General features: G+C 46.1%; 1 protein-coding gene across 1 annotated transcript in view; it reads left to right on the top strand.

Annotated features, from left to right (window-relative positions):
- The window catches only part of LOC308362770 (uncharacterized protein), a gene marked incomplete at its 5' end in the record, with an annotated part of 45,097 nt that overhangs the window by 17,462 nt on the left and 1,049 nt on the right, over positions 1-26,586 (top strand). The window contains 23 exons of the mRNA XM_080835497.1: positions 211-323; positions 2,169-2,322; positions 2,635-2,883; positions 3,323-3,517; positions 5,393-5,571; positions 6,335-6,521; positions 7,682-7,825; positions 9,121-9,420; positions 10,974-11,044; positions 11,425-11,609; positions 13,966-14,228; positions 14,880-15,105; positions 15,611-15,791; positions 16,017-16,140; positions 16,404-16,487; positions 16,712-16,900; positions 17,320-17,591; positions 17,886-18,031; positions 18,483-18,567; positions 20,704-20,815; positions 23,644-23,793; positions 25,488-25,700; positions 26,095-26,266. Of these exons, the coding sequence (XP_080691623.1) occupies positions 211-323; positions 2,169-2,322; positions 2,635-2,883; positions 3,323-3,517; positions 5,393-5,571; positions 6,335-6,521; positions 7,682-7,825; positions 9,121-9,420; positions 10,974-11,044; positions 11,425-11,609; positions 13,966-14,228; positions 14,880-15,105; positions 15,611-15,791; positions 16,017-16,140; positions 16,404-16,487; positions 16,712-16,900; positions 17,320-17,591; positions 17,886-18,031; positions 18,483-18,567; positions 20,704-20,815; positions 23,644-23,793; positions 25,488-25,700; positions 26,095-26,266 (3,994 nt within the window). The remainder of the gene's footprint in view (positions 1-210; positions 324-2,168; positions 2,323-2,634; positions 2,884-3,322; positions 3,518-5,392; positions 5,572-6,334; positions 6,522-7,681; positions 7,826-9,120; positions 9,421-10,973; positions 11,045-11,424; positions 11,610-13,965; positions 14,229-14,879; positions 15,106-15,610; positions 15,792-16,016; positions 16,141-16,403; positions 16,488-16,711; positions 16,901-17,319; positions 17,592-17,885; positions 18,032-18,482; positions 18,568-20,703; positions 20,816-23,643; positions 23,794-25,487; positions 25,701-26,094; positions 26,267-26,586) is intronic.

The following is a 26,586-nucleotide window of genomic DNA, read 5'->3' as shown; positions in this document are numbered from 1 at the left end:
TGTGCAGCTGTTTGTACAGTTTGACAGTTAGTGTTGGCATTTGAATAAGGTCACTTTTCTTAAAATCCCAGACATGTCTCTGGATGTGGCCACAGGTAGATGCTCTTTTAGTTCAATGATCAGAAGAACCGTTTCAACTGGCCGAGCTGGCTGCAGTTGGGTTTAAATAGTGTTTTCATTAAAGTATTTTCTTTCGAATGTCCTCTGCAGGGGACTTTGACATCCCGTCCTCTCGTGAGGACGTGGACAGGGACAGCTCCTGGAATCAGTGGCTGCGCTCCAACCTGCCTCAGCTCTTCATGGAGGCCATGGACGTCTTCAGCGTAAGAGCCTGCGTGTCTTCTCTGCTCCGCGGTGCTTGCTTGCTTCACCTCATCTGCCCTTGTCACCTTGATCTTAATGATCACAAAGAACTAAATGAACTCGAACATTCTTCATAGACCCCTTGGTGGTTGAATCTGAGTTCAATTTAAGCTGGAGTCAGATACATCAATAATGAATGACATTACGTCACCTGTAATTACTGTTGAGTCGGTAGGGTTTAAAAGGAACAAAAAAGATACTGCCTGTAAGCCGCGCTGAGAGCACGCCATTGTTCAAGCCCTGCCTTTGTGTAGCACACGTGTATACAGTGGAGGTAAAGGGAAAGGTCAGGTTTTTAGCAGATGCTTTTATCCAAAGCGACTTACAAAGGGAGCCTGCAGTGGCTGGGGATCAAAGTCAAGTCAACCGTGAAGCTAAGCACAATACCACACCCTACAAAAGTATAAATAGCTATAATAAGTATCCAAAGTAAAAGTATTCAGCCCCCCTGAAAGCCATCACCATTTTGACTATTACAAAAGATGCTTACACATATTTTCCCAATCATTAGTTTTATTGCTAACATTTACACACTCTTACCCTATTTCCAAAGGCATTATTTGTTCGTCTGCTAACATTACAAATACAGAGATTAAAAACTGAAATATACTACTTGCTTAAGTATTCAACCCCCTGTGATTTTGAGTTCCAGATGAAGGCTGATGACGTAAATGATACAGAGGTGTCACTTATTTGACCATAACTGAGCATAATTCGGCTCTACCTATGGGTGGTTAAAATAGGGTCACTTTTAAGAAATGAAGGAAGAATGAATGGAAATAAATTCTACACAATATCGCAAGAAAGCCTGTTGTAGTCTGATGTAAAACTGTGGCTTGGGAGAGGGATTATCTACCAGTAGAACTGTCCCTCAAGGCACTGTAGTGGCCAAAAAGCAGTGAAGTTAACACTCTAAAATGGCACAGTCAAAGCCCAGATCAAAATCCTATTAGATGTTCTATATACATTTTACCAAGAAGAATGGGGGGAAAGCAGAATATTTTAGTTTTTAATTGATTTCATTTTAGTAGACAAATAACGTATTTAGCCTTTAGAAATATACCACAGCTTGTATATAACGCACCAGTGATCCCAATGAAAATGCTGATTGAGAAAATCCATGTAATCTGTGTTTTTTGTAACCCATACAATTATGATTACTTTTACGGGGGGTTGAATGCTTTTGCAAGCCACTGTACTTGAACGTTGATCATTTCTTGCAATGTTATCACAAATAGCCAGCCACAAGCCTAAATAATTTTGCAGTTGTTTAAGACACTACTAGTGATGCAGTACATTTTTCTTTTTGGAGTCAAATTATGTGATTTATGTATGTTATGCAACGGTTATTGTCAAGTTGCATTTATTTAAAAAGAAGTTGTATGTTACTATGAGGTACTTCAAAACCACTGTAAGCCAGACTCCTTGTTGAGTACTTAATCTAGCTGGCTCTGCATTCTAATAGCCCTTACAAATTACATGCTCTGATAAAATATATATACAGAGTGTGCAGTTGTGTTGAAGAGTCAGGAACCTTGCATCTCTGCCTACCAATTATTTCATGGTTTGCTCCCCATGTTGAAGAAAAGCACAGGAATATAATGGTGGTTAACTATGGAGAAATTTAGCGAGAAATGCTAACGCCACTTCTAGTAGTTTTAATAGTACATTTGATGAGGTTGCAATGTAGAGTTAAAGACCACGTGCTACTGTAGTCAGGAAGAATCTAACTGAGTGCTCCCTACTATAATCAATAATAATCAATCCTCAATGTCCTTGTGTCTTCTCTGTTTTGTTTTTCACAGAAACACCCAGAATTCAGCGGTCTGGAAGGACTGTGCTACTTCCTGCAATTCGTTCCGCTTCCCGACGAGATCCAAGACTTCTTTAGACCGGTGGCCAATCAGATCCTCCAGCTCCTCAAAGGCAGAGCTTGCCTACCGGCCAAAATAGGCACAGGTACAGCTGCTCTCTCTGCCACCCATTGTGGGGATGGGTGGAGCTATTTTTGACCGAGTTAGACAGCAAGCCAGGATGTGACATTTGTTGGTAATTATTCAAAGTCAGAATGGAAGATTTATTATGCAGCACATTTCATACACAGAGCCAATTTAATGTGTTTTACATACATAGCAGCAAAAGGAACAACCAAAGGAAAAAAGGAGGCAAAATACTTTTTTCTAAAAGTACATAAAATAGAATAAAAAAAATGAGTAGCCCCAACTGATTTCATTGACTCTCCTAATCCAGCCTGTTGTTTTTCACGCTCAGACAGTAAAGTAGAATACAAGCAGCCCTCCGAGCTGGCCGTGTGCCAGGACCCCGTCATCCAGGAAGTGATCGGGGCAGAGGACCTGGAGATGCACCTGCGGCTCTCCTACCTGCACCCCCACCTGCAGGCGCAGCTGCCCCCCTCCCTGCTGGCCACACTGGGGGTGCGGCGCCTCCGCGGGGCCGACGTAGCGGCCGTCACCTGCGCCATGGCCCGAGAGCTGGTGCAAAACGCTGCGCCCTTGTCAGGTATGGACAGACGGGGTCTGTGGGCTTCTGGTTGTGTTACGATCAGGTTTTAGGGTTGTTAAACTCCTATCCCTATCACTTCTACAAGAAGTTCAGATGATAAGTTCAGTCTAATGATTATGGTCAGTGACAATAAATACAATATACCGTAATCATATCTTTAGATGCATCCATCACTTCATAAATATGTAACTGTTTATACCAATTATCACAGTATGTTTAGCTTTTATATGCATTTCCCTCCTTGAGCAGCAACTGATGTATGTCTCTCTTATTGATAACACCTATGCTGCCCATATTTACTCCACATTACTTGATCAGTCATTGGAGCACGGCCCTTGGCTTAGAAGCCTTAGAGAGTTTGTGTCCACCGTGTTGGTGGTGCTAATGCATGATGATAATGACCCAGTAATGATGACCTCCGGGTCCGTTCTCCTAGACTCCCACATGAGAAAGCTGGCCAGGCTGCTGCAGTGTAACTACCGTGCCCAGGAGCAGGAGTACGGGGAGGCCCACGCCTCACTCCAGGGGCTCAAAGACCTTCCCGTGATCCCTCTGGCTGATGGGCGGCTGGTGACCCTGAGCAGCGGAGGCGTCTTCTTCCCCCTCAGTGAGGAAGGGGAGGTCCAGAAAGGTACGGTGCTCAGCCATCTTGGAGACGCACAGACAAACACACACCCAAATACTTATATATACCTATAAATACACAAAACAGAAATACAAACACCTACACATGGCCTCAAATACCCTCACATAATGACAAACACACACGTACACAGTCACATGGACAAATGCACCAATCTACAAGCTTGCTCTCTCTCTCACAGCCACACACACACCCAAACTTAAAACCACCCACAGTGTCAGATAGGAGTTTAATGGAGTTTGAGACTGAGAACATCGCAGAGGGAGGCATTTGTGTGTGTGTGTGTGTTGGTGCGCGCGTGTGTGTGTGTGTGTGTGTTCCTCTCCCTTTTCAGTGCCCTTGTAGTCAGACGGGGGAAACATCCGTCTCTCGGGCCTCGCTTCAACACACTCTCCTCTAGAATAAACCCTACTGAGTCACGCACTCTTTCTCTCTATCTCCTCGCTCTCGCATACACCTGCGTCATCACCCGCACCAAGAGAGAGGGAGACAGAAAAGAAAAGAGGGGGGGAACTCAATAGAAAACAGGAATAAAGAGAGAGAGAGAGAGAGAGGGAGGGAGTTCATGAATGGAAGGCCAGTCATGAATAAGTAATGGCTCAGTAGCAGCACAATGCAACTTTCATGCAGCCAGAGTGTTTCCTGTCGCCGGCATCGTAGCGTGAAGCGCGCCGCGCTCGGGAATCTGTGTTTGCAGTTTTAGAACCAAATGAGGCTAGTGTGTGAGTGTGAGCGGAGCGTTATCATGCTCAAGCAGCAGCCGGGGCCGTGAGCAGAGGCAGAGCTGGTGGTGGAGGAGGAGGTGGTTGAGGTGGTGGTAGGGCAGAGATGGGCTGGCTCACTGTCAGGTGAACGCAGAGGCTGCCAGCAGGAGGAAGTAGGTCAGAACCCACCATCTACACACAACACACACACACACACACACACACACACACACACACACACACACACACACACACACACACACACACACAAGCAGGCATAAAGCTTTTGTTAAGTCTTGGTGTCAGTGCTCGACTCCTCTCTGTTTTGGCCGCCCTCCGTGCCATAGCTGGCTCATCTCTCTGACTTCTCCCTTTGCGTAACTCTCCTGATTCTTTACTTTCTTCTCACTTTCTTCCATGTCTTCTGCTGTGTCCTATTGATCGTCTCTGTCTCCTCCTGTCCTCTGTCTTTTCTGTCCTCGCACACACCCCTCATCGCTCACTCACTCTGTCTTTCACGTCCGTTATCTTCTTCTCTCTTCTTGCCTCTCTTTACATCCCTTCTTCCTCTGTCTGTCTCCCATTATCTTTCCCTCTTCTCCACCTTCCCACCCCCTCCTACTCCCTGCTCTCTATCCCTCCTTCAACCATCTCCCTTTCCCTCCGTATCTCTGTCACTCCTTCTCTTTATCTGTTCCTGCGTCACCCACACTCCTCTTTCCCTGGTACCCCTTTCCCTCTCTCTACCTCAATCGTTCCCTCTCTCTTTATCCTTCACTCTCCTCCTCTCACTTCTCCCACCCCTGCTCTTTCTCTCTCTCTCTCTCTCTTACATAACATTCCCCCTATTCTCTCTTCTCTACACTTCTGTCTCTCTCTCTCTATCTCTTCCTCTCTCTCCTCCTCTCTCATCTCTCTCTCTCTTCCCCTCTCATTCACTCTCTCTCTATCTCTCTTCCACTCTTTCCCCCATCTCATCAACTCTATCTCTCTTCCTCTCTCTCCCCTCTCTCATCCACTCTCTCTCTCTCTCTCTTCCTCTATCTCCCCCTCTTCCTCTCTGTCCCTCTCTCTCATCCATTCTCTCTCTATCTCTCTTCCTCTCTCTCTCTTCCTCTATCTCCCCCTCTCTCATCTTCTCTCTCTCTCCCTGTGTCAGGTCTGGAGGCTCTGTACCGTGACCTGTGTACGGTGGCTCCTGCTCTGCTGTCCAGTCTGGACGGTCTGGGGAACTCTCAGGTGCGGGAGCTGCTGCTGCGCCTCGGCGTCCACGAGCTGGAACCCCAGCAGGTGCTCCACCAGCACATCTACCCCGCGCTCAGCACCGACGCCTTGAAGGTACACGCTCACACACACACACGCACTCACACACTCACACACATAGACACACACGCACACAGATAGACACATACACACACACACAAACACGAACAAACCAACACACACACACACACACACACACACACACACAAACACACAGACCGCAAACACACACACACACACACACACACACACTCACACACACACACACAGACAGACACACACACACACACAAACACACAGACCGCAAACACACAGACAGACACACACACAGACAGACACACATACAGACAGACACACACACACATACATGCACTCACTATATATCACTCTCTTTCTCTCACACAAAGACACACACACAAACTCAGTATCTCTCAGTATCTTTCTCTTACACACACATACACATCTTTGTTATTTACACAAAGTTTTTATGCACACTCTCATTTAATGATTTCCCTCCACACAAGTTGAACTTTGAGATGGGTGCAGTCTCACACGACAGTCCCTCTCCATAAGACAGCCACTCTCTCTCCCTCCCTTCCTCTCTTCCTCCCTCTCTCCCTTCCTCTCCCTCCCTCCCTCCCTGCCTCTCTCCCTCTGTCCTAGAGTCTCACCTCAATGAATACATTTATGAGACAGGACTGTCACAATCACAAGCTGAATCTTTAGCAGGGGAGGTGGGGGGGGATTTGCACATGTCCCTGATGCGTCCTGGGAAATACTCACACTCTGCCCCTCTGTCTCTGTCTGTGCCCCCCCCCCCCCCCCCCCCCCCCCCCAGTCAAAGCCGCAGGACGTGGTTGTCAGCTACCTGCTGTTCATCAAGCAGCACGTCCGGGAGCAGGAGTACGGCAGCCTGACCACGCCCATCCCCGTGCTGACCAACCGGGGCCTGCGGTGCCCAGCCCAGGGCAAAGTGCATTTCTCCAAAGAATACAGCAACATCGACCTGCCCACCAAACTGCCTGGTAAACTGCCCATATCCACTACTCACCTCTGCACTACACATGTGTTTGGTGATCATTATATTAACTCCATCGTGCCCATGTGCTGTGCACTGTCATGGAAACGCTTTGTTTATATAGTACATAGAAATGCACATGGAGGCCTAGACAGTCTAACAATGAAGCTAGAGTTTGAAATGTATCTGCTGCTGAGCTCAAGACATTTACTATTATATATCTTTGTGTGTGTGTGTGTGTGTGTGTGTGTGTGTGTGTGTGTGTGTGTGTGTGTGTGTGTGTGTGTGTGTGTGTGTGTATGTGTATGTGTATGTGTATGTGTATGTGTATGTGTGTGTGTGTGTGTGTGTGTGTGTGTGTGTGTGTGTGTGTGTGTGAGTGACTGAGTGTGTGTTTGAGTGATTTTATACATCGGTTTTCTCAAAATATGAAATGCTACTTGAACTGTCAGTTTGACAATCATTTGAATTGTGCTGTGTTGTGTTGTGTTGTGTCAGGGCTTGGTACACTTGAAGCTCTGAAGCCTTCAATAATGTAAAATAATGAAACTGCATCTCATAGAACACCTGCATGAGAGCAGAGAGGTGAATTCAACAGCTTTTATGGTTGGACACCAATCCTCAGATCTACTGTGATGGTGAGCCATGCACTGCTGTCTTAACAGTTTAGTGCAGTGTGGGGATCATGTAAGATGGCCAACTCTCATAGCCCGTTCCCTGCTCACCGCATTCTTGTAGAACACAATGCCTCAGTCAAAGCTCACCCATTGTTTCAAAGCCCCTGGATCGGGCCGCAGAACCAAGTCAGCAGTTCCAAGTTCTGCTCGGCCTTTTGTAGTGGCCCAAGAAGGCATGAACAGTGAGGGGAGAATGCTGACGGTTATGTAAGCCCCGAAGGAATGGGTCACCGCGTGGAGGATAATGGCACGCCTGACCTGTTCCTGGTGGACAGTAGAGATGGGGCTTTCAAATTGGCCTTGTGTGTTTGTGCGTGTTTGGTGTGTGTGTGTGTGTGTGTGTGTGTGTGTGTGCATATGTTCTCATTTCTATCACGGTCTTCACCTTTACACCTCCCCCCTTGTTTCTGGCACCCATCCCTCCCCCACTCACTCTCTCTCTCTCTCTCTCTCTCTCTCTCTCTCTATCTCTCCTTCTTCCTGTGCTCAGGTGTGGACTGGGGGATGGTTGACCCTTGCTACCTGCGTGCGGACCGTGACGTGGCGGGCTGGAGGGAGCTGCTGATGGCCCTGGGCGTGAGAGACCTGCTCATCTTCAGGAAGGAGAGGCGCACCATCAGCGCACAGCAGCTTGGTGAGAGAGAGAGAGAGATTGATTGGTTGATTGAGACCCCCTGGAAGGAACCATCACATGGATCATCATGAAGTACTCCTAAACAGGCTTCTATGTAGCACTACCCCAACTACACCCAGACCATTGTAGAGGAGCACCAAGCACATAATCACATATCACCAGGCAAACAACAGACCACCATTATCATTACCTTTTCTCTTCACAGCCATTTGCGTGAAAAAAAAGTCCAGCAGTCCAACTTAAAAGGCGTAGACAACTAAAATGTTCTAATTCAGCTAACGCCGTAAAACATATTGACCTGAGTCACAATGTGCCCCTCCTGCTCCAACCTACTGCTGTTCCACATGGACAGTTTAGTTTGCCCTATCAAAAATGTAAACATATGCACAGCTCCTTCTCTTGTTGGGGAGTACTTGACTCCAAAGATAAGCACCGTCTACTAAATGCTACATCAGTTTTGAGTCAATTTGGCTCAAAAACAGTGCAACATAGAATTCGGCCCTTTACACAGCATACATAGATTGGAGACATCAGACCTTAACTTTGCTACAGAGAGAGAGAGGAGAGAGGAGAGAGAGAGAGAGAGAGAGAGAGAGAGAGAGAAGAGAGAGAGATGAGAGAGAGAGAGAGAGAGAGAGAGAGAGAGAGAGAGAGAGAGAGAGAGAGAGAGAGAGAGAGAGAGAGAGAGAGAGAGAGAGAGAGAGAGAGAGAGAGAGAGAGAGAGAGAGAGAGAGAGAGAGAGAGAGAGAGAGAGAGAGAGAGAGAGAGAGAGAGAGAGAGAGAGAGAGAGAGAGAGAAAAGAGTAGTCTGCGAGGTTAGCAGTTAGAGAGAGTTAGAGAGAGAGAGATTTTTTTTGATTTTGAACAAAACTTTTTATTGTGCAACAGTTACAAGTTACCAAACAGATCCTTTCACCACCACCTATACACACACCACAGTAAAGAAAACAACACAAGCACAACAGAAAGGAAAATCAATACTAATTCTGAATTTAACAACATTTCATTTGACCACTCCTTTTGCAGTTAAATACATGCGGAGGCGTGCAACCTCCTCCTCATCAAAGGCACCCTCTCTTATATAACAGGCAACATCATTAATCAACCGAGACCGCTTTGGAAAAAAAAAACCAATGTCAACGTTTTTTTCACCTTTGGTGTTATGCAGAAAGCGACGGATCTCCGTCGCTTTGTAATACACTGGAAAACTCACCACTGACCCGTCAGACCCCACAGACTCATCTTTATTTTCATCACTGTTAACCTCTGCCTGATCCACCAATTTCCTCTTCAAAGCTGGTTCTTTGAAACGTCTCTCCGTTTCCATCGCTGCTACCACATCCGACACTGCTATACCAGTCTTTTCCTCGCGAGGACCAGAAAGTTCTGTGACTGAGTCCAGGGAAAAGAGCTCAGCCACCTCGCCAACTGTCACAGCAGCCTCCTTCAAAGGCCGGTCATACACCACAGGTTCCGTAACGACAGGCTCCGCCGCAACAGCCCCACCCGCCGCCGGCTCACCAGCCGGAGGCGCTGGGCGGTCCGACACGACAGTGCCAGCCAAAGGGACGTCGGTCAAAAGGCAATCAGGTGCAGGTGGATCCGAAGCGGGAGAGTCAGCAGGGGTTCCTGCAGTTTCCTCCCCTTTTTCCGGACAGGCTCTCGCCAGGTGCCCTAATCCCCCACACCTGTAACACTTCATCATCGAAGTTGACGTAGCAAACACCACATAATCAAAACCCTCTACTTTAAACTTGAAACTAAGTTCGAGGTCAGCCTGTCCATTTTTCAGGACCATGTAAACCTGTCTTCTAAAAGACACCATGTGCTTAACCAGGGATGACTTGCACCCCAGGTACATTTTCCTAATAGGGGAAACTACCTTTCCAAAGCGAGATAACTCGCGTGCAATAACCTCGTCTTTAATAAAGGGAGGGACATTAGACAGTGTGATTTTCCTCGCAGGACTACTGAGAGGAAGAACGGGCGTAAATTCGCCCCCAATAGTAATGCCATGTTTAGTGACCTCGTGGGCCTTATCGATTGAGCTCAAAAATAAAACAATTGCCTGGTTCATTTTCGAAGCAGAAACTACATTTTCGTAGCCTACTATCTTCCCCATAGCTAGACTTACATCCTCAATGCTAAACTTTAAAGATTCAATTTTAACGCCATGTCGGCGGGTTAAATATTCAAAGTCCATTGTTCCCCGAGGTACCACGCACCGGTAAGCCGGTCAGCACCTCCGGGAAAAACAGCCAAAGACACAAAATAATAAAAGACACAAAATACTCGGGCTGAGTAGATGTGACAAAGAGTTTTGGAACAAGAGGGACTCTTTCTTTCTCTCTCTCACACACACTCTCACTCACACACATCATTATGCCCACTTGGGGCTCAGCCAGACAGCTTGTCAGGTGGCCAACCAAGAGCCGTAGCCGCACGCTAATCGCTCATACACAGTGAACGAAACGCTAATTCATCCCCTCTCTCTGACAGAGAAGCCACGCTGCTGTAAGGGATCTCATTTATTAGCCATTGCATAATATTAAGTGCTTTGCCAGAACCCGAGCACAGGCATTTGCCAGTACATTCCCGGAAAACAAAGACAACTGTGCCACACAATGCCCTCATCTTGTAATCCAGCCGGATGGCAAACGTGATAGCACAAGCCTATGATCTGGGACTGCGGTGTGCTTGAGGGACCCCCTGCCATGTGACATGCCAAACAGATTCCACACAGGCTACCCCCCCTCCGCTTTAGCAATGTGCCTCACAGGAGGATGAACTCATGGACACTGGTATTCATTGATTCAGGGTTTAAGGGTTTCTCAGAAACGACTGGTGGTCTGTTGACGGGTTTCTCAGAAACGACTGGTGGTCTGTTGACCAAATGCCTTTCAAAGCAAAGCCAGGTTCACTGGAACACCCACGGGATGATTTGAAGGATTTTCTGACTGTTCACCTGTTGAAGGCGAATTTCTTGTTTTTTTTTGTTTTGTTTTTCCATGTCATGTCATCTGACAGGTCATCTCATTCTGGTGTCATGGGATGTTGACAGATTGGGGGATTGCCTGGTTTAGTTTTTCGCCGGAGCCTAAATTAGTTTTGAAAAACCTCTGCACCTCCTCATTCACCTCACCTCACAGTGTTTGGTGGTGGTGGGGAGCATGTGGCGTCCCTGGAAAGCCTCCCAGGCGTGATCTCCTTCAGCCCTTCAGTTAGTCATTGGCATCAGCACAGATGTCATGAGACGGAGACAAAAATGTACAAAGAACCAAAGAAAAGAAAAGAACCACATTCGAGAATATATTTCTTTTCTTGCCTTATGCTTGCGATTTCCTACCTTATGCATTTTTTTCTTTCACAGTTTATATTCTGATCTGAAAAAAGCCAAATCTCACCGGAGTCTTTCGACACAGCTATAGGCTAAATATGACACATGTTTCCCTAGATGAGATTTAATGAGTTTCTTTCTTATCTTCTCTTTCTCTCTCCATCCGTACCTCTTCATGTCTCTCTCTCTCTCTCCATCTCTCTCTCTCTATCTCCCTCTCTGTCTTCCTTCCACTCCTTTTCCCCTCTCTGTCTCTACCAAAGGCTTGTAGTCCATGGGCAGAGGAGGGCAGACTGTGGCCCAAGCCCGCAGGCGGCGTGTACACGCTGGAGGACTACCAGTGCGAGGAGTTCCAGGGCCTGGCCACCACCGATGAACTGTCGGCCCAGGCCAAGCTGGAGCAGAGGCAGGCGCTGCTCAGCCTGCTGGACAAGAACTGGGACACTGGGTAACTGGGCTATTCAGCAGCATATACATTATTGATTATGTGCCATGCTGCATTTCTCCTCCGCATCCAACGCGCATTGCGTGACAGGGCATTCACCGTGTGTGTGTGTGTGTGTGTGTGTGTGTGTGTGTGTGTGTGTGTGTGTGTGTGTGTGTGTGTGTGTGTGTGTGTGTGTGTGTGCGCGTGTGCGCGTGCCCGCGTGTGTCTTCTGTCTGTGTGTGTTCCAGGAGGAGTATGTGTGGTCCTCTTTAGATAGTCTTGAAAGTACCGAGATGTCAGCTCTACTCTTGTCTCTCTGGTGTCGACATTGTGTGTTCCGTTTGTTGTCATCAGTTCCTAGTGCTTCCAAGCCACTTGTTGCGTACTGTCAAGAGGCAAAATCCTTTCGCGTCAAAGAATCCTTCATTTGAACAAGTTGACTTTATATCCCTCAAGGAGTCCTTCAAAGCAAAATCTTTTCAGTGACCCGAAGATCACAAGAAGTGGTTCTTCAAAGTACCTCTATTGAGACTAGCTTAAAAAACTTAGCTTGAGAGATTGTAACTGGCACCATTCTGTGCTGGAGTGTAGGATGCCTTGTCTTCTAGCGGCTATCTGGAGCACCATCATGAGGGGGTGGATTAGAAGATCAGCTCTGTAACTCCTGCCACCAACCAAACCCCTTCATGGCTGCTATTGTCCAGTGTTTGCTAACCACTAACACTCCTCCCTTCCAGGACCCAGCCCTGAACTACACACTCACTCTCACACAGAGTAGCACACTCTCACACACACACTCACTCTCACACACACACACACACACACACACTTACTCTCACACAAACACACATCCCACGCAATCCTACTCATCGGCTGGAGGCTTTTATGCTGCTGGCAGAAACAAACAAACAAACAAACAAATAAATAAATAAACTTAAATGCACTCGGGTCCTGTTATCCTCAGACAAAACACCCCTGCAGTCTGCCAACTATAGCTGCCTTAATCCGCCCTTATCCTACCCCCTTACCCCCCCTCTACACACACACACACACACACACACACACTCACATATTCCATTAATGCCCCTGGAAATCCACTGGTCTTGCATCCGGCCTCAGAGATTACTCTTTCGCCCGTCCACCATTTGCCCCAGTGCTCTTTGCCCTAAAGTCCACCCAGTCCACTGGGGATTTGGCATCATTCTGTCCTTTGGCTCTCTTTTCATCTGTCCTCTTTCCCTGTGTCTGTCCTTTTGTCTTTTTGGCCTTTTCTTAGCTTCTCTCGCTTCTATCTGTTTTACCTTTTTTTCCTTTTTATTCTCTCTTTCCTCTCTTCATTCCCTCCTCTCTGACTCCACATACAGTTTCCCCCGCACCTCTGTCTAGGTCTCCGGCACATTCCACCGGAAGGCTGGGCAGAGGGCCTTTTGTCTGCCTCTTATCCGCTATGATCGCATAAGCTTGGAAGATGCTAAATGCTGCCTTGTTTGGGTCACTGTGAGACCACAGCACTGAATGCCACACCAACCCCCCACCCCACCCCCCTCTGCTTTGCCTCTTTGTTTTTCTAATTGTGCGTCAGCTCGCTGAAATCTGATCGGTGACCCCTGTGTCACGTTTAAAAGGGCCGTTGTCGTGCCGTAGCAGCAGGGGATGTCTGGATGGATGGCTGAAAATGAGCCTCGCTGGAGTGTTAGTTTTTAAGCACCTTAGTCGTTTTAAAGTGTTCCCCCCCCCCGGGATTGGAATGAGCAGATTTTCAAGTGGCAACCCCCCACCCCTCCAACTGATAACTCCCCAAAAGAGCAGCCTCAGCTCTCCTGTCATTAGACGTGTCCTCACCAGTCCGCCTCTACGTCCCCTCTGTCCTCCTGTCTATTTCTCTATCCCCCTCTGTCCTCCTCTCTCCCTCCCCCATCAATCCATCTATCTATCTCTCTCTCTCTCTCTTCCTCCCCCTCCTCTCTCTCTCTCTGTCTCAGCTGTCTATGACTCACACTGCTGTGCTGTGCCCTTCCGTTTCGCTCTCATCACTCTGTGATCCTGATGCAGAGCTCCCGGCTTTGGCACGCACTCTCTGGATAGCCTGACTATAAAAACCCTGATTAGCAGTGATTGACAATGGCGTCTGTACATCAGGTATCTCCCCCTGGCAGTGATCCCCCCCCCTTTGACAAGGGGAGCAAGACACTCGCCTTTGAATATGATCTTAGTTTTTCCTTATCTTGATATGTAATGGCAGGATTCTAATTTTGAGATACAGTGACACACACACCACACACACACACACACACACACACACACACACACGCACACACACACACTCACAAAGAAATCAGCACCAACATGCAGTTTTGCCCTTCTTTCTCCCTCTCAGAGAGAAGTACTCCCAGTACCTCAGTGCCCAGGTTGTGGATGGCGAGGGCCGTTCCCTGCGTGACACCCGCTCCTCCTTCCTGATCTCCCTCACCTGCCTACCCTGGGTGCCCACCTTCCGCGCCCAGCAGGACGACCTGCGGTCCGCCGCCGCCTACCGCTGCCCTGGCTCCGTCTACCTCTACTCACAGGAGGTGCACAGTTTGCTGGGGGCGCACGTGGACTACGTGCAGATGGCCCCTAGCGAGTTCACCAGGGCCATCGGTACGCAACCCAGAATGCCCTGGCAGTGGCCCCCAGCAGTTAGCTTTTCAGTGGGATGTTAATATTTTAGATTATGTGTGTATTGTGTAGGTGGTGTACACGAGGGCGGTGAATGTCTGAAGAGGATGCCTTCATGTGCAGAAAGTCAATGCCTTCTGCATTATTGATTGGATAGACAAATCAGGGGGTTGAATATATTGATGAGTATTAGCTTAGCTTTATAGGGCTATTGTAGGATATTTGCATTGATGAGTGTAAAAGACTTTGAGTTTTGTTTTCAATTGACAGTAGATTGATTCAACTCTGTAGACTTCATAGCATCAAGATTTCAGTATGTGACTTGTGTTGAATCATGGAGGGGACTGACATGAAGGCTCACAGGTGTTTTTCATGAAAAAATGTGTTCCTCTCAGTTGTCTTCAGTCTTTTAATGGTGAATGGTTCATTTGAATGGTAAATGGTGAAACAGTTAATATTGATGGTGAATAGTACATTTGAACAGTGAATTGTAATGGTGGAACAGTGAATATTAATGGTGAAAAGGTGAATATTGATGGTGAATGGTACATTTGAAAAGTGAATTGTTATGGTGGAACAGTGAATTGTAATGGTGGAACAGTGAATATTAATGGTGAGTGGTATATTTTCCAGGCATGAAGCACACTGTGTCCGTGGATGAGATGATTGATTACCTGAAGAGGTGGAGCTCACAGGCCTCAGCCGAGGTCACCCCACCCGAGGGAGCGGAGGAGCCGCTGTTCACCACCACCGTCCAACACATCACCAACGTCTACAGCTACCTGCAGACCAACTGCCCCCCAGGCCAGCTCAAAGAGCTCCTCCAGCACACCCCTGCTGTGTTTGTCGAGTCAGAGAGGTCAGCGGGGGGTCAACGGGTTTATGGGGAATGATCAGGGGTAGGAGAGGAAGAGAGAGTGTGTGTGTGTGTGTGTGTGTGTGTGTGTGTGTGTGTGTGTGTGTGTGTGTGTGTGTGTGTGTGTGTGTGTGTGTGTGTGTGTGTGTGTGTGTGTGTGTGTGTGTGTGTGTGTGTGTGTGTGTGTGTGTGTGTGTGTGTGTGTGTGTGTGTGTGTTTGTTTCTAGACTAGTGTTAAGGTTAAACTAGGACCAGGAACCTAACAAAAGGTCACATTCTTAAGAAGGACTTGATGCTAATTCAAAAGATAATGCCATAAGCCTTACGCACAATGTCATTCTCTTCATTCATGTAGGCCATGTAGTAATGTTTTCACATGTAAGACATTGTATATTGTGTGTATATTTAACTATACATTTAGTAATTTTGTATTAGATGTATTAGATTAATAGATTAGATATTAGAATTAGATAATGCAAGTACATTATGGTTGTGTTGATGTTTTTAGAATGAAAGAAAATGGGTGTTCCGGCAAGTTCTACCACCTAAAAGATGTTTGTTGGAATGACCCTACCGGAATGTTCCAACGATACAAGGAAATGGTCCGCTCCAGCAATGGTCTTCAAGAACCTAAAGTTCTGGCAATCTTCTACAGCAGCATTCCGGACATGAAAGCTCTGTTCTTAAAGGTAAGCTTCACATATTGTTTCTTTACAGACAAATGTCTACAACATGTCAAATGGTGGGAATCATTTCATTCTTGGAGGTCCACAAAAAACTGCCACAATGAACTGCAATAATGAATGTTGTGTGAAGAATAAGGAAAAGGTAATTGTAATGTAATTGATGAAGTAAGAAAGGGCTGTGAGGTTGGTGATGTATTTGTGAGTCTATGAACACTCCTGCTTCTCCAGCTGGGTGTGGAGCGCAACCCCTCCATGAGGCAGTACGTGGACCTCCTGGAGCTGGTGTGCGAGTCCGAATCCCAGGCCGCAGGCCTCATCCTCCAGGACGTCTCCATCCTCTACGCCAAGCTGGGTGGGTAGCATTAGAAATAGCCAGTCGTATTCCCACAGGGAAGTATTGGATGGCAAGCCTGGTGTGCTGCTGCAAGGTTCTGATCGATCTAATTGATCGGCTGGGAGATCTCATTGTGCTTAGTCAGTGACTTAAGTCCCTTGGGAGTTAAGATGTGTTTCATTACTGTGTGTTTTTTGGGGGGAATGTATGACTGTGTGTGTGTGTAGGGGTTGGGTGCATTAGCTGAACTGAAATTAACTACTTCCTGTTTTCCATTCCAGCGGAGAAGTGTAAGATATGGTGCCACGGTGGAGACCAGGAGCCAACGGTTCAGTTGAATCCCAGCTACTGCTCCTCCCTCAGAGGTAAGCCGATACTCGCCACGACCTCTGAACTGGCATCCCTAAGCCACTCGCTGACACTCAAGCATAAAAATAACCACCGCATCTCTAGACCACTTAGCAAAGGCTCAGCCTCTATGATATGAGCAAACCCAGATTAAGAGCACTTTCATGGTTTCTGCAAAATCACCTCTTTTGTCTCTTTGTCACCGTGTCCCTTTGCTCTTCCGTTTGTCTGGCTCACACAGAGATGCTGTGGAACAAGAGAGTTTTTCCCTCCAAGCGCAGCTGCTGGGTGTCCCTGGCTCAGAGCCCCATGATCCCCGACGACAAACACCTGGAGAAGATCTTCCAGGATCACACCGAAGTGTGTCTCCTCAACCTGCCCTCTGCCCAGAAGAGAGCCCCCACTCGCGCTAAACCTGGAACCTCAACAGGTGGCCCAAACACACACACACACACACACACACACACACACACACACACACACACACACACACACACACATACACATACACACACAGACATCATGTCCTTATTTGTTTAGTGGTGCAAACTAATATCTATTTTTGGTTCAGCATGACAAGTCTGCTTAGGTCTTGGTAATGAATTGTGTATGTTGTCTAGGAGTGTTTCTGTAGTTACACATTGGTATAGGTAAATAAAATATATGGGTATGGGCAAATCAAAACAATTAACTGAAACGTGCGTGTGACGCAAGCATGGATTTTGAAGTTGGTGGTTGCTGTTGGTGTGCAGGTAAAGCTGCATGACATTTGGAACAGTCAAAAGAGAATTTAGATCAAATGTCCCACCATTCCCATGGCTCATTCTCCCGCTGTACTCCCACCACCAGCCTTCAAGCAGCAGCGCAGTGAGCCCACCTTCAGCGAGGAGGAGCGCAGCCTCCTCCTGGACATCTGCGGCGTGCCGCGGCTCTCGGAGAGCGTCAGCACCGAGGCGCACACCGTCAGCTACCGGCCCTCGCCGGCCCTGCAGGCTCTGGTGCACGACGCCGTGCCCTACGTCCAGCAGTTCCTCTGCTCCCACGAGGAGTTCGCTGAGCTCTACGCCGAGCTCAAGGAGAACGGCATCGCTCAGCAGATCAAGTCGCTCAGCTTTGGGCAGGTACGTCTGCACTATGCGTTATTGTCTCATCACGCATGCATCTGAGAGAAGGGACGATGTTATTTGACTGGTTATTGAGCTCAAATATCAACAATCTTTTGCCAGAATCGTGGACTTTAATATTTCCTTTAATTTTACATAGCAAGCCTTAATTAATGAGTAAGAATAGACGCTAATGAAGGAATTGCACAGTGTTACATAAGACAAGGAGTTAAGTGAAGGGTCTCTCTCTCTCTCTTATTCTCTCTCTTTCTCTCTCTCTCTGTCTGTGTCTCTCTCGTCTTGTGTGTGCAGGTGGGGGAGTTGTACATTCATTACCACTTGAAAGTGCCTGATGGAGGGGAGCTGTATGAGCAGGAGAACGTCATCTGTCTCCTGAAGGACAGGAAGGAGCTGTACATCCAAAAGGATTATCTCAAATCCAAGTTGGACATCTGCAGGTACTGTTTTATTGCCCCGGTGAAGGAGGCATGTCAAGGGTTGGGTTACAACACAAACATGTCCTTTGTTCTTTTTATTAATCTAGTCAATAACAGGAAACAAGAACTAAGTTCATAAGAAGTGGTTACATTAGCGAAATAATTTGATTATTTGAAGAATTGTTTCAACATGCTCTAGATATGCAAATGAGGTTCTACAGGCTCCAACAGAGCAGATTCCTTACAGTCCAACTCCAGAGAACCCAATGTTCTGTCTCTGTCTCTTCGTCCTTCAGCACAACTGACTGTCTAGAGACCACTGATAGGTGTGTTACAGAGGAGCTTTACCCTTCCACTGCTCTGGGTCCTTAAAGGAACAGGCCCTGGAGTGAAAGTTAGAAAGATTGGGTTTTGAACTGAACTGTCTTCTCTGTGTGGGTTCTGACGCGGGGATTTGGGTCTGTGATGGCAGGGAGCTGGTGAAGCTGTTCAGCCCAGAGGGGACCCTGGCAGAAAAACTACAGACCTTCCTGGAGAGCTTGATGGGCTCCATACACGTAAGTACACAGACTGCTGAAGCCCCTTCAAAAGCAAATGCTAGGCAACTGGACGATCAACTGGATAATCTTGCCTTACATCGTAGACAATGGCCTTCACTGTAGCGAAGATGTGGCTCAGGTGCTTGCACTGCCGCCTCACAGCAAGAAGGTCATGGGTTTGATGGGGCATGGGGTCCTGTTGGCTCTGGGGGACAGGTCCTCCCCAGACCTTCAGTGCTCAGGTGGGCTATCTCCCGGGCCTTTCTGTGTGGAGTTTGCATGTTCTCCCCATGTTCACAAGGGGTTTCCTCCACTAAGAACCCCAACACAAAAACATGCAAAAGAACAGAACACTTTCCTGTCCATCCCTGACCAAGATGGACGGTTCACTTCACTTGGTCCCCGGGCGCTTACCAGCTGCCTACTGCTCCTGGGGGGTCCTGGGAGCAAAATGGGAAAATCTGACAATTATAGTATTACAATTATTAGATGTTGCTTTAAGAGAGCCCAAGGACTGTCGGAATGTTTACATATAACACATTGGCTAAAAGGTTCCTAAACTTTTTGCTGACAGTAAAGGAGCTCAAGGTCATGTTTAGTTTACTCATGGACTGATACAAATCCATTTCATCTCCATTGCCTGCTCAGAGGGTTTTGTTTACACAACAAACCCACACATCTCTTTCCAAAACCCAGAAGATCAGCGGTCTAACCTGACTTGAGATCTGCAGTAATCAGAGTTCAACTCAGTTCAGTTCCTGTTCAGTCAGCGCAGCTAATTAGCTTTAGAATTGTAGCTTCTTAATTGGCCCCTAATTCCTATTCAAGCAGAGGTGGGTTTCTGAATAATTGATTGCTGTTTGTCATGCTATATGCATTCAGTGAGACGGATGATATAACATGGCAGTGCTTTTAGAATGGCATCAGTCTGTGATCTGTTTTCACTCATCGTGACTTATGCTTGCACTGATTTACAGTCGGGACATGACCCCTCTGCTGAAGTGGGAGGTATGGCCAATCCATCACAACCCTCGTAATTGGCTGAATAATGTCATATTATGTACATTCAGATTTACATCGTGTTATATACATTCAGCAAGACAGGTAGACAAGACAAGTCTGTGAGCTGTTTAGACCCTGAGTAATGATGACACCGCTCTACCATAGGGACACTTGATCCTGACGTGTTGACGTCGGAGGCATAACCAATCCATCACAAACTTCATATTCAAGGGAGAGATTTGTGTGGGGATGTTTATAAACTTGGGCGGGCGGGCGTGTGTGTGTGTGTGTGTGTGTGTGTCTGTGTGTACTCATGTCGGTGGTAAATGATTTATGTTAATCTTCGACTGGCCAGACATTCCAACCCTGACTGGCATACCTTACTGCCAGAGCAGATCGATTCCTTAAATCATTAAATACAAGTAAAGACCCCCCCAAAAACAGTTATGTGCGAACTAGTGCCTCTCTATGAATAGAATTTGCGCAGCCACACTGAAGTGAGCGTGTATTACTCAGCGCCGGGCTTCGATATCTCCCGGTGACACAGACAAGCAGGTGAGTCATCGCCAGCGAGGTCATGGAGATCAGAGGAGAGCTAACATTAGTGGGCTCAGTCCACAGAGGATTTCTGGAGATAAGGGCCGGCTTGGCGCTGATGATCCGCACCACGAATGCTATTTGAGGAAACTGGAAAATAAGGCAACTGGATGTGAATGTGTGTGTGTCTGTTTGTTTGTTTGGTTGTGTGTGTGTGTGTGTGTGTGTGTGTGTGTGTGTGTGTGTGTGTGTGTGTGTGTGTGTGTGTGTGTGTGTGTGTGTGTAAGTGTGTGAGGCAGTGTGATTAGTGTGAACATTCCGTCGTGTTTCTCAGCAGTTTGTGTGTAGTGGATTATTGTGTAGACTGCGTTCCCCTGAAGCTCTAACTTCAAAGCCCCTGAAATGTCCCGCTTTCATTCAGGTTGGGATTGTGGTGGTGGTGGTGGGGGGGGGGGGGATAATATGTAATTCCCCTGGATAGAGTTCCACTGAAGTCGGTGAATCAAGTCAGGAGATGATGGCTTCCGGAGTGATGGTGAAGCATCTGGATAAAGCCGAGTCAGAAGTAATTCCCCAGATTGTAATTTGTTTTGTTTTTTCTTTTTTTTTTTGCAGGACCAAGGCGCTTTGAAGAGGTTCCTGGAAATAAAGGGTATTAAAGAACTTCCCATTGAGGAGGAACCGTGGGAGGTTCCTATGCCTGTGGACACAAGGCCTGAACCCTCGGGTATGTGCCCATAAAAATAGTTCTTCTCAGAACCTCAGAACCCTCCTCTCGCAGACCCTAGGGACCACATCATTTAGGTCACTCCAGATGTGCCCCACTTAGTCAGCTGAGCATTTGGGAATCATCTGGTGAACGCAGTCAGATGTGTCAAACGGTGCTTATTTATGTATTTATTTATTCGTCCCCATTCTAGGCTTGCCATATGGCAAATGGTCTTCCTAAAATGTCTTCAGTTGGATATATGAAGAAAAAAAAAATCCCTCCTTTGATCACAGTGCTGTCTAGTTTTTTTCCCATCTCTCTCAGTTTGATTATCTGACATTTTGCCCTGGGTTCATCTCTTGCGCTGTATGACTGACATATCTCTCGAAAACACACACGCACACGTGCGTCAGAGAGGAGGCCGACTTGCTAATTTTGGTTTGTTCGTCATACACGTCCCACCCTTTGACATGAAAGCACAGCTGCTCCCAGAGCTGAGAGCCTGTGCTTGTGTGTGAGTGAGAGTGTGTGTGTGTGTGTGTGTGTGTGTGTGTGTGTGTGTGTGTGTGTTTGTGTGTGTGTGTGTGAGAGAGAGTGTGTATGTAAGAGTGTGTGTGTGTGTGTGTGTGTGTGATTGCTATGCAGCGGTGCTCAGATTTCTCACCTCTGCTACGCAGTGATGTTTTCAGCTGTTGCAACACCCAGCCCTGCTTCCGGTGACAAATTAGCATCATCCTGATAAATGCATTGGATGTAATTAACTGAGTTGGTAGGCGTGCTATTAATGTTTCATTTGAAAAGTGTGATGAGAATTAGTTACGTTAGTAAGTGTGAGGGTGATTTCAGACCCCTACTAGATCCCTACATAGCTATTTTGGACAGAGGGTTGGTTTTACAGAGTGAGAGGGAAACCTTGAGTGTTTACATTCATGTTTACATTCATGTTTACATGAAGCCAGAAGTGAATAAAAAAAAATGTTGCTGTGGTGGATTGAGTGACCTTTCAACATTTTGTGCGAAACACTGGGTGAGAATTTTCGGTAACACTTTCTATGAAGCCCAGCGTTATAAGGCCCTATAAGGACATTATAAGGGCCTTAATAATGACTTACAGCGATTGCTACAATGACTTATAGCTACTTTATAACTACGTATAATGTCTTCATGATGACTCATAATCACCTTTATGATACATTATATCAGTTTATTATGAATGGTTATAATTAAAGATGGAATAATGCATTATAAATATGTGACTGTCGGGTAACACTTGCTATGAAGCCTGCCTTTATAAGGTCCTATAAGGACATTAATGATGACGTTTAAAAGTAGCTATAAGTCATTGTAGCACTCTTTATAACTATGTTTAGCATCTCCACAATCACTCATATCCACTGCTCTGAAACGTTATGTCAGTTAATTATAAATGGTTATAATCTAAGATAAAATGATGCATTATAAATATGTGATCATAGTTTTGTGTGGGTAATCATGAATCCTATGAAGCCTGCATATATGAAGCACTATAAGAACATTCATAATAGCTTTAAAAACTAGTTAAGTCATTGTGGCACTCATTATAACTATGTATATAGGTCTTCACGGCACATCATAACCACCTTTGTGATATATTATGCATATTCATTAATGGTTATTAGTATGGTGACTAGGCTACTATACAGACATAGAATATTATAAACTTTTAGAAGATCCTATAAGTGGACTTTGTCAGCTTTAAGTAAAGTGACAAAAGGGTGGTGTTGTTATGAACAGATATAAGATTCTATAAGTGTACTTTGTCAGCTTTAAGTAAAGTGACAAAAGGGTAATGTTGTTTTAAACAGATATAAGATTATTATAAGAGAAGAGAAGATAAGGCATTATGAACTTGTTAATAGTGCTGACAGTAAATACAACAGGATACAGATGAAAACCCTTTTATTTAAAACTTTCTGGAGGTGCTCAGACTTTATACAAAAACACATTGTAAAGATTTCGGGCTAAGACTTTTGAACTTCAGAGTTGCTGTTATTACTCCAAACCCAATGTCCCTACACAATAAATACTGATAGTTGCAGAAACGACGAAATATTAAAGTTGTCTACATAAAAGCATAACTTTGACACCGCGCGCTTTTGGACCAATGAAATCTGTTCATCAACCAGTCAAGCAAATATCGATGGTAATACAGCTTTCAGACCTGAGAGCACGCTCAAGAAGGTAGAAGACGTAGGACTGAGAAGGTAAGAATGAGTGCCACAATGACTTAACTAGTTTTTAAAGGTATTATGAATGTTCTTATAGTGCTTCATATATGCAGGCTTCATAGGATTCATGATTACCCACACACACCTATGATCACATATTTATAATGCATCATTTTATCTTAGATTATAACCATTTATAATTAACTGACATAACGTTTCAGAGCAGTGGATATGAGTCATTGTGGAGATGCTAAACATAGTTATAAAGAGTGCTACAATGACTTATAGCTACTTTTAAAACGTCATAATTAATGTCCTTATAGGACCTTATAAAGGCAGGCTTCATAGCAAGTGTTACCCGACAGTCACATATTTATAATGCATTATTCCGTCTTTAATTATAACCATTCATAATGAACTGATATAATGTATCATAAAGGTGATTATGAGTCATCATGAAGAAATTATACGTAGTTATAAAGTAGCTATAAGTCATCGTAGCAATCGCTATAAGTCATTATTAAGGCCCTTATAATGTCCTTATAGGGCCTTATAATGCTGGGCTTCATAGAAAGTGTTACCGAATTTTCACACTAATGATTGCTGGAGTGACTCGTTCCTGCTACTTCCTGTCCACAGCTGTTCCTGTGACGTGGCCAGCCAGCCGACCGGATGAGGAGAGAAAGGCTCCGGCGGCAGGCGGAGAGGACGGGCTCTTCTGCTGGCCACCCCAGTCGGGTCTCGCGGTCGGGGGCGGTGGTGGAGGCTCCGGCCAACCCAGAGGCACAGGTGAGGCCGTCCGTATAAAAAAATGTCGGATTGCGTAAAGGCTTCCTTAATCGCATCTTCAAAGAGCATTGTTAACCCAATAAATTCAACAACGTGCTGACACTCAGAATACATTATGTCGGGTGCAATAGCAGTCACCATAATACACTGTGGACCTTAAACAGGTCTGTGCTCACCAAGCCACTGACTGACGTTCTGCAAAGTTGGGAGGAACATCATAAGTGGCTCCGACAATGATTTGAATGCGTTTAGCGTCCATAGCCCAAAGTTCTCTCTAGCTGATCTCCCTCGTCTCAACACCATGCCTGTTCATCCATTGCCCTTGCTCTGCTTGAGAAGCCCCTGCTGTTCGTCTAGTTCCCTCTCTCTCTGTATTATCATAATCTTCACACATGAATATTAATGGCATGACCCCGAATACAACTATGAAAGGTAGCTCACTACAAGAAAAACATGGAAGGGAATCCACCTTGGATTAGGCGTAAAGGGCATTTGATCAGAAAAAAAAAACCAACAAGATGTTGTGTACACCTCTTTCACGCTCTACTTCTTTTTATCTGCCATATTTTCAAAGCCAACATTCTGTAGAAAATGACTTCAGAAAAGACTTCCCTCAAGCTTGCTTTTAAATAGTACAGGGCACTGTGTTTTCTCTGTATTTAGCTTTGAATATTTTATCAAACAACTTGTTGTTGCTGTCTTATCATATAATTATTTCCTAATTAAGCCCTAATTACAGTGTCCACTGGGTAGACACAAAAATGATATTCTCACATGTTGATGAAATTATGCTCTTTGATCAAGACATCAATTCTAAGCATGACAAAATAACGATACATTTCTCCAGCGAAGGACCAACATTAGACCATCAAACTAGAGAATTTCTAGGATTACTACAAAGACGAGTCGACGGTTGAATTTGCCTTACACTCGGTTAAATGGCTTCATGGCAGAATTACTTGATAATGGAATCTACCAGCACACACATCAATTAAAGGCTGTGTTCTTTCATTGACAGTAACTTTAACATTTTAACTCTGTTAGCTACAAATTAGCTTCTTCTACTCACATCTCGTTTAACCAATCAGCATTAGCCATCACTGCAAGCCACGCACAGCGGTTTCAAAGCCACACAGGAGGTAAATTATCACTTTCAAATATTTGACTTGGCTGTAACGGAATTTTATTGTCAGCAAAACAGCGGGGGGAAAAAAATGAGGTTGGGTCCAATTTGATTGAGTCTGTCGGGTGACAGAAAACCAACATCATTTTAAGGATGGCCTGAGGGTGTACCGCGGGGCAGAGGTCAAGGAGCACACGTTCCATATGAGAGACTGTTCCCTTGGTAACCAGCTGTGTGTCCTTAGGCAGATCATAACTTATCAGTCACTTACCACTAAGGGCAGTGAGAGATGCGACAGCAGAGAGATGCACACAACCTCTGAGAGGACTGTGTGGTGTGATTGATGTGATGTGACATGACGTGAGAGGATGTGTGTGAATGTTTGTCTTTGTGTGTAAATCTGTGTTCTTGTAAACATGTCTGAATCTGTGTCCTTGTATATATATGTGTGAATCTGTGTCTGTGTGTGAAGGTTATTGTGTGTTTGTTTAATTAAGGTGTCCGTGTGTAAGGAGGTGACTGGTTCATCCCTCCTCCAGTACCAACCCTCTTGTCTTCCATGCTGTTACAGACCCCGCAGTGGAGGCGGTGATGAAGATGTGGCCTCCTCCAAACGCACCCAGCCCCTCAGCCGAGTGGACGGGCACACCGCCCTCCATTACGGAGGGGAGCACCAGGGCCCCATCCCTGTCTGGGGAGCCCCAGTCCCCCAGGCCTGAAGGTCCTCCAGGTTCTCCAGCTCCTCCAGGCACCAGGCTCTCTGGCAGCCACACGCAAGCCCCAGGTAAGGCCTTTGGCAGTGGAGCTGGAGATCAGTTTTCCCCTGCAGAGGTGGTAGAGGTTATTCAAGGGGATTACTGTTACTAATCTTAAGAAATGCAGAAATCTTTCTTAATGCTATTTGGTCATTTTTTAGTAATTTCTTATGTTTAGCCTATAGAAATGAGAAGGCTTCCAAGTCCCACTCAATCTCAGATTTTATTGATACGGTTTCATTAATAGTTATACTCTTATTTACTCAATGTCCATGAATGTTGGAGGATAAAACTCACTATGTTCACAGAAATACTTATAATCATTACCAATCCTCTTGTCACGTCAGCACAGACTGTGCAGTGTGTGTTTATGCTCGATCAGCCCGTTGCGTTCAGTCGTCAATATTTTTCGTTCCCTCACAGCTCAGAGTGCGGTGGGTGGCGTGCCGTCTTCCCCGTCCGAAATGGCTCCGCGTCAGCCCAGCGGAGGAGGAGGAGGAGGTGGAGGTGGAGGTGGAAGTGGAGCTGGATACAGCAGCGCCTCCCACGCCCACAGCTCTCCTCACGACGAGCAGGACTCCCCGTCCACGCAGCTGTAAGAACACCTCGCTCCGCCGAGCCGATAGCACTTGCTAGTCTAAACTGGTGCTATTACAGCAATTATCAGCCTCACACACTTCATTGGTATTCCTCACCGGTGGCGGATTGTCCCGGGAGAAGTCACAGTTTTGGGGTTATCTGCAGGTGTTAATGCTTGTTCTCATGCTATGCCCAGCGGGTCAGGAGGAAGCTCGGAGCGTTTCATTTCTGACGTGCTGTGCAAATGAATGCTGCCGATGCTCCCTGAATGTTTGCAGTCTTCCACTTTCATTTCTATTATTACAAATATGTGTTTACGAATACCTCTTACATCTT

This window comes from Sprattus sprattus, assembly GCF_963457725.1.
Source record: "Sprattus sprattus genome assembly, chromosome: 3".
In the NCBI taxonomy this organism is placed as follows: domain Eukaryota; kingdom Metazoa; phylum Chordata; class Actinopteri; order Clupeiformes; family Clupeidae; genus Sprattus; species Sprattus sprattus.
This window is presented reverse-complemented; position numbering and strand designations above follow the sequence as displayed.